The following is a 12,102-nucleotide window of genomic DNA, read 5'->3' as shown; positions in this document are numbered from 1 at the left end:
ATACTTTATAGATTTTCTCCATTATTAGTCTGGAATCTTTGGATGCTGACTGAAACTAAAACAAAGCTGTATGGATCTGTGCAGAGCTTCACTGCACAAATTAGCACAAACCCATCCTTTCAGGACCCATCAGTTGGTCCTTGCAAAGTGCTAGAGACCACATAGTTAATACTGTTATATGTTGCACACCAAGCTGCATCTGGTGCAAACGCATTTTCCCCATATGCCATTGTCCCTTTGATTAATCCCCAACACACACACACACACACACACACACACACACACACAGAGCACCCCTCCCAGCTGCAGGTCAGATTACCAGGCTGGAAAATGACCAGCAGCCACCAGCCAGTAAATAACAGTGGCCGCAGCTCACTGAATTTCTCACAATCAGTTTTACAGAAAATCTATCAACAGCCGATTCTTTTTTATTCTGTTTTTTGGCAACCATGAATCAGCTTGTCAAAATGAGTGTCATGTCTCGAATTTGATCAAACATAGTGTAGAATTCACCTCTGAATACAGCGTGCAAACATGGCTGGAACAACTCTGGAACAAGCTCAGCAGCTTTTCAGCAAGGCAATCAGGAGGGGCAGCCTCTGTTTACACTAAGGTCCCAGTCTGTCCAAATACTGTCCAGCATCAGGCTGCACATGCTCTCTGTCTCAGCCTGTCTTGCTGGCCTGCCTGACCCTTTCATACCAAATCATACAGTTAGAATGTCTCACAGCACCTTGTATTAGAGCGCTCAGAGCTTTAGACTGAGACAGAACACCACATTTGAAAAGCTCTGCTCCTAAATAACAGATTGACCAAAACTTGAGACAGCTGCTTTGATGCAACATTTTGAAAACAGTATCCTTCAGGCAAATACTATTAGTATTATCTTGTTAAAATACAAAATGTTCATTATGTTTGTTAATCTCAGCCAGTCTCATCAAGACAACCCCATTTTACTGAGAGTCAGCAGTGGCCTGTCACTGACCCTGCCCAGGTGGTTAGTTTACTTGTCTGTCTGTCTGGGTGTGGGAGCTGAGATATGGCTGCCGTGCCCCCGGGTTACAGTGCCCTGAACTCGGCCTGTTATGACTAAGTGGCCCGGGGGCTTCGGGGGTCTGGGAATGTCCGAGAGAGCAGGGGGGACCAGCAGCCTTGCGAGGTCAAGGGGGACCTGGGGTAGTGGGGGTAGGGGTGGTGGTGTGTGTGTATGTGTGTGTGTGGGGGGGGGGGGGGGGGGGTAACCACGGGTCAGCCTCTGGCTTCAGAGCCAGTGGACCTCATCGGTCAGAAAAACGTGTCCCCTGGTTGAACCCTCTGTGGCCGCAGCTTGGCCATTCCGTTGCCCTGCATGACCATCGATTTTTATCCTCCTCCACACCCCCTCTCTCCCTGCCTTTCCTTCCGCTTATATTTCTCTCATTTGTTTCTCTTACTTCTCCACGCATCGCATCATGCCACGGCCTGCATCCCCATGAGAGGCCAGAGCCCCTCCACCAAAACCGCCGCCCTTTTATTTTTAATCCCAGGCAGATTGATTTCTGAAGGGGTCAAACAGGAGTGAGTGCGCTTCCTGAGGCCGCTACTGCTCGGCTCAGCAGATACCGGGGGCCTGAGCGCGCACGGCGACCGGCGATCGTTCGCAGTTCATCTGGAAAGCTTCGCAGATCGTTTGTTTTCGAGGTAAATTGTTTTGGAGCGCAACCGAGAGAGTATCCATTAACCAGCGCTCTCCCTGTTCTTTTAATTTTTCTTTTTCACCCTCCCTCCTCCCCCTGCTTCCCTCTCTCCAATTGAGCGCCGTATTATTCATATTCCCACCGCAGTCTCCATAGCCTCTTTGCACCTGGCCGACACACACATGCATGCAACCGTATCTCATTAAAAGCTATAGGCCACTGCAACACTTTATAACCACAGAAACACAGCCAAGACAAAATGCATAATAAGCTCCGGGTGAACCAGGAATTATTCACGTGGGCCCCTCTGTCATACATTAGCTGGAGCATTTCTGAATTTTCCTGAAGTTATATGAGCCTGTGAAGGCGAATGCATTGAGTTTGTATTGCAGTTGTACCATACAATTTAAAATACACCTTCATCTGAATTAAAAAAACTGAAATAAACCCCACCAGTTTCTTTATAACGACCCACCCAAACCCGTGCGTAAAAGACGTACATTTGATTTACACACAACAACAGATGCTTAAGAGACGCAGGCCTTATGAGTGACAAACAGATGCAGAAGTGACACCGCTGCAGCAAAGGGGGACGGAAACAGTTGCATAAACTCAGAAGAAAACACCACATCACAAGTTTGTCATTTGTAGCTGGATACGCTCTCGTGCAAACACACACACACACACACACACACACACACACACACACTCAAGCACGCACCTTCCAACACAAACACGCAACTCCAAAAGTCCCTGCGTTAAAATCAAAGCCCCCGCGGCCATAAATGCCCCCTTCGCCTGACCTCGCCAAATGCGCAGGGGGGCAATAAAACCATAAAAACGCCACCAAGCCATCAGACACACAGCAACAAGAGAGCCAAAGACAGAAAAGGGGACAAAATGAAGTTCCCAGGCCTCTTACCTTAGACGCCACCACTTTCAGCGACCTCTGTGCCATCTTCTTCTGCGTCGTGAGGGATCTCTGACTGGTTTGTTGGACTTTCTTTGGAGGGATTTTCTTCTTTCCAATGAGGAAGAAAAAAGTTTTTTTCTTATGGTGGGATACTTGTGGGGTGTAAAAAATAGCTTGCTGATGGGTGGGAAGGGGAGGTGTATGTATGACTGTTTATGTGTGTGTGTGAGGAGGGTGTGCGTGTGAGGGAGGGGGGAAGGGGTGTCTTCCAAGACGTCTTCTTTTTCTTCTCCTCTGTCTGTCTGTCTCTGTTCCTTGCCCTCTCTCTCCTGGCAGAAGGGGTCTTGTGTGTGGCTGCCGGATGACAATAGAGAAGAAGGAGAAGGAGAAGAAGTGTTTAAAGAAGAACAAAGTGATTAATGATTTTTTTTTCTTGTATAATTCTCGCATTTTTCTTGAGGTGCCGTCCCCTTCTGTCCTGTCCAGAAAATAATGGCGGTGAACTTTTTCAGAGGGGTGGTGGTGGGGGGGCTGAAAGGTGTTGGGGGGTGGGCACCCTCACAAAAAAATCTGCTCCCATTCACAGAAGCAGCAGAAGGCCCCGGCTGATAAAGGGAGCTAAAAGAGAATGGATTCCTTGGTGGATTTTATTGTGCGCGGTGTCAACCCGCACGCAAATTCATTTATTTCAACTCGGACTGCGTACGCTCACGGGCTTTAGGGGTTATTATGGAGGCACATATGTGTGTGTGCATGTGTGCAGATATTGGGGAGGTGGTCTGTTAAGACACTCTAATGTGAGACTATTGGTGTAAAGAAAAAATGACAGCATTAGGGCACAAATGTTACCTTGTATATGTGGATGAGGGGATATTCAACCTTTTAGTATTCACCATATAAGAAGAAAATAAATATGGCTCCTTCTGAGCAACTGGGCATTAATGCACATGTTGAAAGTCACTTTGAAGCAGAGGGGCTAATAGTAAAAATAAAAGAGCAAAATACATTTTCACACAGAACACTTAGAAAATGCAGGTTCGCCTATACGCGAGTCCCTATATATAAGGCTTTGCCATTTTGGCGCAGTGTGTGTGTGTGTGTGTGTGTGTTTGAGCGCATCTAGGTGTACAGTTTGATAGGAGGGCGGCTTTTTGCGCTGGAGGAGCCTTTCATAAACAGGAAGAAAACAGATAAATGGGCAGAGGGAGTCTCTGTGGCAAGAGGCCCAGGGAGAAATCAACCAACAAGTAATAGGGAATCTTCTCTGGGCCGAGGAATACGAGCGGACCAATTTGGGGGGCACACTTTTTTTGTTTAAAGTTCATCGGGAGGAATGCTATTTTCTCGTTCTCCCCCCTCGCTTGCTCTATATTTTTCGATACCTGCTCTAAGAAAAGAAAATGAAAATTAATACGGGAGCCGCGCCTTACAAAAGAAGCCATTCGTCTTGTTGATTATCTATTTGGTTGTCAGGGTTTGAGCTATGGCGCCGGCCCGCTCCCTTTTTGTAATATATAAAAAATAAAACACACATGCGCGCACAGAACCGGTGCAGAAAACACCGATAGGAGGGAAAAAACTGTTGTGCAAAAATTACACTCATTAAAGCATTAAAAGACCACGAAGCGAGAAACTATTTAATGTTTTTTTTTTTTCTGGGAAAAAAAGAGAGGAAGGAAGAGAGGAAGGGGGGGGGGGGGGTCTCATACTCTGTGTCGGGCCGGTGCAAGCGCGTCTGAGCAGCCGTTAAATTAACGGGAGAACGGGAGTGAAACGGGGGGACGGTTTGTGATTTAAAACGAGATTACAGGACGTAATGTACCAAGATCACTCATGGCCGGGACAGATTAATCATCGCAGGCTGCTGATTTCTCAAGACAGGTCTCTGTGCAGTTTGTAGGCAAAACCAACACTGAAATTAAATGAAATTATTTATTGTGTGCGTGTGTGTTCGTGTGCATGTGGGAGCGTGTGTTTATATGCTTTAAATACATCCTTCACCATTAAACATCGATGAGAGGATAGAGAAAGAAGTGTTTTTGCTCTGTCAGAGCTGCTGCGGAGGCAAAATGGAGATTATTTTTATTACAAATTTTACAAACAAAGAAAAAATACTAAAACCTTAAAAACTTGAATTCAAACGGGACGATTTTATGTGACATAACTCAAACCTTTTTGTCTTTAATGGTCGGCTGTGCCCCTACAATTATAGAAGAAACTCATAATTCTGACAGAGGAAATAAGAAGATAGAGAAATATTCTTTTTTAGCCATTTATTTAAATTTCTATGAACTATTTACAAATAATAGGAAGGTCGACACTGAGGAGGCATAAGCAGAGAAAGGAGCAACTTACATATCGGAGGAGGTAACACATATTCAACAATACCATCATTGCTATCATCATCATCATCGTCATCATCATAGAAACTAATCTTTGGAATGTAAATAAAATAACATCAATTAAAAAAAAAAAACACTTGCAGAATAAAATATCTAAAAAGTGGCACAGAAAAGAGAGAAGAGGGGAAGTAAAGAGGGGAAAGGAAAAGTGTGCGCGCATTTAATGTGCGGAGAAATGAGGGACAGAGAGGGAGATAAAGAAAAATAAATCAACACCATTCAGACATGCAATAAAAAGGCTCCTTATTTTTCTGAGTGTCCCTGGTTAGAACAATCGCTTATAATTAAATTACATTTTTTTTTTTTAAATTTCCACATACAAGAAATGAATAGCGCTTTTTGTATTGCAGGTAATAATAATTATTATTATAATAAGTCGCCAGACAATTTCAAATATATAAAAGCTCGAAAAGCTGTCACTTCATTGAACGAGCAAGAGAAAATAAGACGACCCCAAAAAATAAAAATATATATAAGTACAACTGAGGTAATAGGTAGTACATTGTATAGTGCTGCGTTTATTATGTGTTCTTGAGCTGTACCAGGATTTTGGTTTGAATATTAGTGTCCTTTGCCTAGGCAGCTTTATAAACCCTGTTTGGTTCGTAGTGGAACAAATGCCTTAGTTTTATTTCACTTGAATCACCCTGTCACTCTGTTTCCCTGTATACAACATCACAACATGAACAATCAACGGACCACATAAACGCTCCTTGTCATTCTCAGCAATAACAGCATTTTACAATCAACACTGAATTCAAAAATAACTATAATTAAAATTTAAAAAGCTATACTTTGTCATTAAACAAAACAGAAATAACAACAGTTATAGTTATAACAGCAAGACAGGAAACTGCCTGGTGCTATTTTGGATCATACCGGAGGTTATATTTGATTTTAGAGAGTACTATAAGGGCAGTGTGTGTGTGTGTGTGTGTGTGTGTGTGTGTGTGTGTGTGTGTGTGTGTGTGTGTGCGCGTGTGGCGGGCTGTAAGAATACTTCTGTTGACGAACCGAGAGTTCCATTTATTACACGTGCGTGTGTGAGTGGGGCGGGGGGGTGAGGGGTAGAGGTTTGGGGAGGGGTGGGGGGGGGGGGGGGGGGTATGGGCAGAGCCGCGGTTCACCCCTTTGCTTTGTACCCGCAGAGTAAACATGACAAATGGGGCCCGAGTTTGGCATGATTAAAGATGAAAACGAGGATCCATCTTCACCTAAAAAAAAAAAAAAAAAAAAACACGCACGCGGGCACATTATCCTCAGCCTACCGCCTTATGCTCTGTCATAGAGAGGAAGAGAGAGAGGAGTATAAAAAGACAGAAATATAAACGGCAGGAGAGAGGGACGCAGATAGAGAATGAGCAAATAAAAGCAAAGAAGCGGCCGCATCATTTTCTCAGTTCGTTCAGTCTCCTTCTTCGCCTACTTTTGTTCATTTCATATTCTTATGAATGGGAAATTTCCCTGTCCACCCCTCCCACGTCATAACCTCTGTTATAGTGTGTGCCATCAGCACAGATCAGGGCCGAACGGGTGGCAATGACATCCCTCCCTCCCTCCAGAGCAAAGGCGTTATTCCGGTCCAAAGTGCAGGCTCCGGTGGTTACACGTGTGGCTGCCGGTCAGTTTAGGAACCAGGGAGGGAAAAAAATAAAAAATAATATACACAAAGAGCTTAAAGACCGGGCTATAGGGGCCCGCTGCGGGTCTGGGAGCCGGTTAGAGCCTGGGAGTTTGTGTTGCTGTTTGTCCCGGAGCGGACCTTGGTGTTGGGGAGCTTGTGGTCCTTCTTCCATTTCATCCGCCGGTTCTGGAACCAGATCTTGATCTGCCGCTCTGACAGGCAAAGCGTGTGCGCGATTTCCACCCTGCGCCTGCGCGTCAGGTACCGGTTGTAATGGAACTCCTTCTCGAGCTCCAGGACCTGCTGGCGCGTGTAGGCCGTCCGCGAGCGCTTCGGTTCACCCCCTGTGTAGTTTGAAGTCACTGTGGGACAGCAGTGGGAATAAACAGTCAATACATTAACCACACAATAAAAAATTAAAAAAAAATACAACAACCTCAATATAATAACAATAATAATAATAATAATAATAATAATAATAATAATAATAATATAGCTTACATTACAAACAAAATATGCTGTAATTTTACTACAAAACACAGGCGTTTTTAATACAATATAAGCTTGCACTAAACATACATAGAGTATTTGTTTCATATCTTATTAAGAGGACGCTAAGCAGTAGTCCATTGGTATCCTGTAACACTGAAAACAGCATCAGTCCACATGGAAAAACAGATATGTGTGTGCATTATGAACATGGAACGGAGAGAAATAAAGTCATGGCCACCACGGTTGTATCTACTGATAGAATGCAAAATGGCTGTAACCTTGGCAGACCCTTTAATGATTAGCATCTCCTTTTATCCTATCACAAATCTTTTCGTCATTCAGGTACAGCTGTTGCAGCGGATTTTATTTGTTTTTACGCCACAGTTTGTGGTCGAGACTTTGCATTTTCAGTGAACACATGTTGTCAGGTGTCATTTCAGGCCCTGCGGCTGTGTGAATCCTCCCAGCACAGCCAGCCTGACGCTGGTGTCCAAATGTTGTGATTTCAGAGCAAATCGGGGCCACGGCCGCATTTCCTAAGACTTGCAAAACCGTGCTGTTTTGACACGTTTGCGCACGCACGCACGACTACCAACATGTAAATTGAAACAACAAGAGCAGCGGTGAGTCAGGAAGCCACTCTTTCTTTCGATGATCCTACATAGCAAGGATGCGGGCATTGTCTGCCTTGCGTAAACTGGTTGGGAATAAAGGTGGTGTTGGGGGGTGCAGCAGCTATACAACGGCACTGAATGGCCGACCAAGATACCAAAACCTACAAGCAGACAACAGCAATCAAACATGCTGCAGAGGATCTCTCCTATCATACGTGGCTGCTAAAAAAAACTGTGCAAAGTAAATATGAAATAAAGAGTTTTCTTACCGAGTAAACAGTCCGACGGAGAGAATGCTTTACGGTGACTTTACAGAAGTGGCATTTTGTCGCCCCGCAAACACGCACCCCGGTTATCCCAACTCGCAAGTCTATTAGAACATTACAGAGAAGCCATAATAGACTGGAGCTATTCGGTTTTACATTAGTGTTTTACGGCCGGCTCCATAAACATGAATATTTCAGCTGCCATAAAACTTTCCCTCCCCTGCAACAACGAGTGGGGAAGGAAGGCTCGACAGAGTAAAGTACACCGTTTATACAACCCCACCACTTAAAATCAAATTACCAAAGCATAAAAGCTAACTTATGGGCTCGGTCTGAGTTGTCATAAGGCGAGGAATTAGAGCAGACGAGCCCGAGATCGGACTTCAAAAGGCACCTCGGCGGAGAGGTGTAATAAAAATTTATGGAGGGTGTAATTATATTGGCCCTGCAAACAGACGATCGTAAATCTTGACCCAAGGGCTACTCTTCTACTTCTAACAGAAAACAGGGAGGGGAAGCCGTAGATTTTGACGGTGGACACCTAGCTGACTGCATGGCAGGCAACTGCATGCACAAAGGCGCAGCGAGGGAGAGAGAGAGGGGAGAGAGAGGAAGAAGTTTGCATGCAGCACTTACCGATGTTTACATGGACTTTCTTCATCCACGGGTAGACTACGGGGTCCTTCCGACTGCTTGTAGGGGACGAAGTGCTTTGGTTGTGGGGCGTTTGGCCGCAAGACGCAGGCGGAGGCGGGCTGGGTGTCACCGAGTCGCAGCGGTGGCTCAGCTCCGGGACGGGGGTGGTCTGCAGCCCGGCCGGAGGGAGGACGTGACCTCGAGGGGACATCACCACCGAGGCGGGCTGCCCCGGACGCTGGCACTGCGTGTATGGCGGCTCAGCTCGCTGGTGGTGGTGGTTCTGGTGTTGTGGGTGGTGTTGTTGATGGTGGTGGTAGAGAGAGTCCGGCTGAAAGGCAGCAGGCTCCTGCCTCTGGGAGCTGTAATAGTCCGGAGAGTGGCTGGGCAGATAGTCGCTCTGTGAGTATTCCTCGCACGGTGGGAACTTCGGGTCCACATAGTTGGAGTTGATCAAATAGGAGCTCATGGCCATTAATTTCAGTCTTTTTGTGGAATTGCACCTACTCGGAAAATATATAACTAAAATTTATATCTCATCCCTTTACTCTTCGGTTATTCCTGTTCCGTTGAACCCTCCTACTTTTCTGTCAAGTGAACAAAGTTAAGAAGCCACGTGACGGCAACCGGCCAATGGCGCGCCTCCTGGACGAAGCCCGGATAAGGAAATGGGATTAAGCATATACACGGCCCCCGCACGCGCATCATCATATGGCCTCAGTTTGTGGGCATTCACAGTCTTACAATACGTCTCCCCCCTCTCACCCTTCCAGTGCCCGGTTCTCCCTCTATATCTCTCCACCACATGTCGGCACACATGCCGTCCTAAGCAGGCAGAGAATCACAACAATAACAAAGCGCGTCTGACAAGCTGAAAATACATTCCGCTCCTGTAGGAGGACACACACGAGCAACAGAGTACAGTATGACAAGTCCTCCCTTATTGCAAACGAACCCCTTCCCCCTGTTACGCGTCTGGCTGCAACTTCAAAAAGAAGAAAGAAAGAAAGAAAAAAGAAGCAGCAGAAGGAAAGTGCTCGGGGGGATTTGATGTGGCGCCTGCACCACCCTGTGTGTATATATTTGGGTGTGTGTGTGTGTGTGTGTGTGTGTGTGTAAGGACGTGATTGCTAAAGCTTTTTCTTTTTTTTCTCTAGTCTTTCTAAATCGCTAATAACAGGGAGTGGGAGAGTGGCCTGGCCGGCTGCTGCGCCGCCACCCAGCAGCAGCAGCAGCAGCAGCACCGTGTCAGAGATAAATCTGGCTTGTTTAGGATCGATAGAAAATTCATCAACTAATTCAGGTTACACGGCCTTCTAAATCACCAGCAGACCTTTGCATTAGGAACGAGAACCCAGCACCGGTTCCCTCTTTTTTTGTTACTCCAACAGGCGCCCATTCCACATTTAACTCCCCCTGCATGGTAATTCAGCCTCAGCCGGGGTCGCCTTTTGCCTTGCATGAATAAACAGGATATATTTCCCTCCACTTTCCGATATTAACATCACTGGCATAGCAAGTCCATATGCCCCCATTCACACTGCGCGGCTGCTTTTGCCCTTGAGCTGTGCATTACTGAACAGAGATACTCAGATCTTTGTTTTTTCTCGTAAAGGAAATTCATCTCCCCAGCCGTGACCCGCTCACACTAGCTGCCACAGACTTTCATAGCCTTCTCTCCCCATTTGTAACACACTATGGTGTAACAGAGTCTAACTGCTGTCACTTTCTTACTGCTATAAAACAAATACAAACACCATAAAACAAGGAGTTCAACCTGCATTACGCAGCGTAAAGACGCAAAGAACCTAGACGACATTATAAAGAATACCATACATTCTCCAGCATTCTCACCCAAACACGTTTTACGGTAAATTCCCCTAAGTCTAGTAAATCTGCTTGAAGCACATTCTGCATGCCTTCAACAGCATAAAGACAAGACACAAAGACATAAAATGCGCCACAGAACACACAACACTGCGGTGGATAGAACTGAATAAATGTTTTCCCAATCAAACGGGGGTGTTGTGCACTTTCTGAGGAGTTATCAGTGGCACTAAATGTGCGCGCACAGTCACACATACACACACAGGCAAGATGATGGAGATATCCAAGTCCTTTGTTTCGAGAAAATTGACTGTCTCTAAATCGAAACCTTACGCCCCCCTCACCCACACACACACACATTCAGACACACACGAACCCAACCCCCCAATACGCCTTCCTAGATGAACAGTAAAGTCGACCGCATCATTTTTCAACAGGACAAATAATAAATAAAAGGAGTCCAATTCAACCTGGAGTTGGCCTTTAAAACTCCGAGGTGATTCGAAGATCGAAAAAAAGGGGAAAAAAGTTGGATTGAGTTTTCATCACTCCGGAGGAGCACAGAGCCACAATAACGTGCTTCAAAATACACATAACCACCAATAACGCCCTGAAATAAGTGCACCGGTGTTTGTCTTTGCCGATAGGAAATAAAAATTGGTGGATGACATTTTATTAAAGCTCCATTTTACAGATTCAAATATAATGCATCTATCCATAAGGTGTTGCAACCTAATAATAGCCGCTAAAGAAGGCCTCTCCTCCCTGCGTTGGATCCATCGCTGCCGTCGTGTATAAATCCACTATATACTCCCCTAGAAGCGAATTTGTGATTGTTATAATGATTTTTACACAAATCCGGATCTACAGGGTAGATATAGAAGACAGCGGCTCTCTGGAGGCACAAGGTTACACCGTCGATAGACTTTTATTGCTTTCATAAACTCCCTGTCATAACCACACTGGAATATTTTCATCCGTCTGTACTGTTCCTGACCCCTGACCTCCTCACTGCTGGTGGGGATCTGGGAAATGAAGTTATAATACTGTAACACTTCCTGCGAGACAAGGGCGGCGATTAGGCGGCTAAGGCGCAAATAAAAGAAGGAGATACAAATTAAAAAGAAAAAAGCAAATAAAAGGTTTGCATTTTTTTTTCTTGGAGACAGCGGATGTAAGGTGATGGAGAGGAAGGAGGACAGGTGGGCTCGACGCTGCAGTGTGGTCTCGTTATAATTATGTTTCCATGTGCAACTTTGAATGAAAAACAGCGAAATAAATCTTTAAAATAAAAATAAAGGCCTGCTTTATTTCTTTTGGAAGGATGTGTATTGAATTATTGTATAGTGTGTATTGAGTTAATTGGTATGTTTTTTATATTTCACAATGCGAGTGAAGGTTATATCATGCCCCGAGAATTGTTAAATATAATTTATTTCTATAAAATAATGTTATTTTACTATTTCACTGTGAAGGAAAGATTAGGCCTCTGTCAGTGAGAAAGATTTTTTGTATCTCTTTTTTTATAAAAAGAAATCAATTTATAAATGTCTCCTTGGCCAATTTAGTTTCTCACTGCTCCGTTTAAAACGAATATTTTATTAAAAATCAAAATATTCCATCCACGTAAATAACTGCGCAAAAATTTAATC

General features: G+C 44.8%; 2 protein-coding genes across 8 annotated transcripts in view; both read right to left on the bottom strand.

Moving 5' to 3' along the window:
* The window catches only part of hoxb3a (homeobox B3a), a 95,463-nt gene that overhangs the window by 45,366 nt on the left and 37,995 nt on the right, over positions 1-12,102 (bottom strand). For 6 of the 7 annotated variants that reach the window (XM_049561756.1, XM_049561749.1, XM_049561750.1 and 3 more), the window contains exon 2: positions 2,599-2,943. The exons of the other annotated variant lie outside the window; for it this stretch is intronic. The gene's annotated coding sequence lies outside the window, so the exon portion shown is untranslated. The remainder of the gene's footprint in view (positions 1-2,598; positions 2,944-12,102) is intronic. 7 annotated transcript variants of the gene reach the window in all.
* Positions 6,095-11,225, bottom strand: hoxb4a (homeobox B4a). The gene is made up of 2 exons (XM_049561765.1): positions 8,624-11,225; positions 6,095-6,977 (listed from the first exon to the last, which is right to left on the bottom strand). The coding sequence occupies exons 1-2, from the start codon at positions 9,096-9,098 to the stop codon at positions 6,679-6,681; spliced, it is 774 nt and encodes a 257-aa protein (XP_049417722.1). The 5' UTR covers positions 9,099-11,225; the 3' UTR covers positions 6,095-6,678.

This window comes from Epinephelus fuscoguttatus, linkage group LG19, assembly GCF_011397635.1.
Source record: "Epinephelus fuscoguttatus linkage group LG19, E.fuscoguttatus.final_Chr_v1".
Lineage (NCBI taxonomy): Eukaryota > Metazoa > Chordata > Actinopteri > Perciformes > Serranidae > Epinephelus > Epinephelus fuscoguttatus.
Note: the sequence above shows the minus strand (reverse complement) of the source record. Positions and strands in the feature narration are given on the sequence as shown.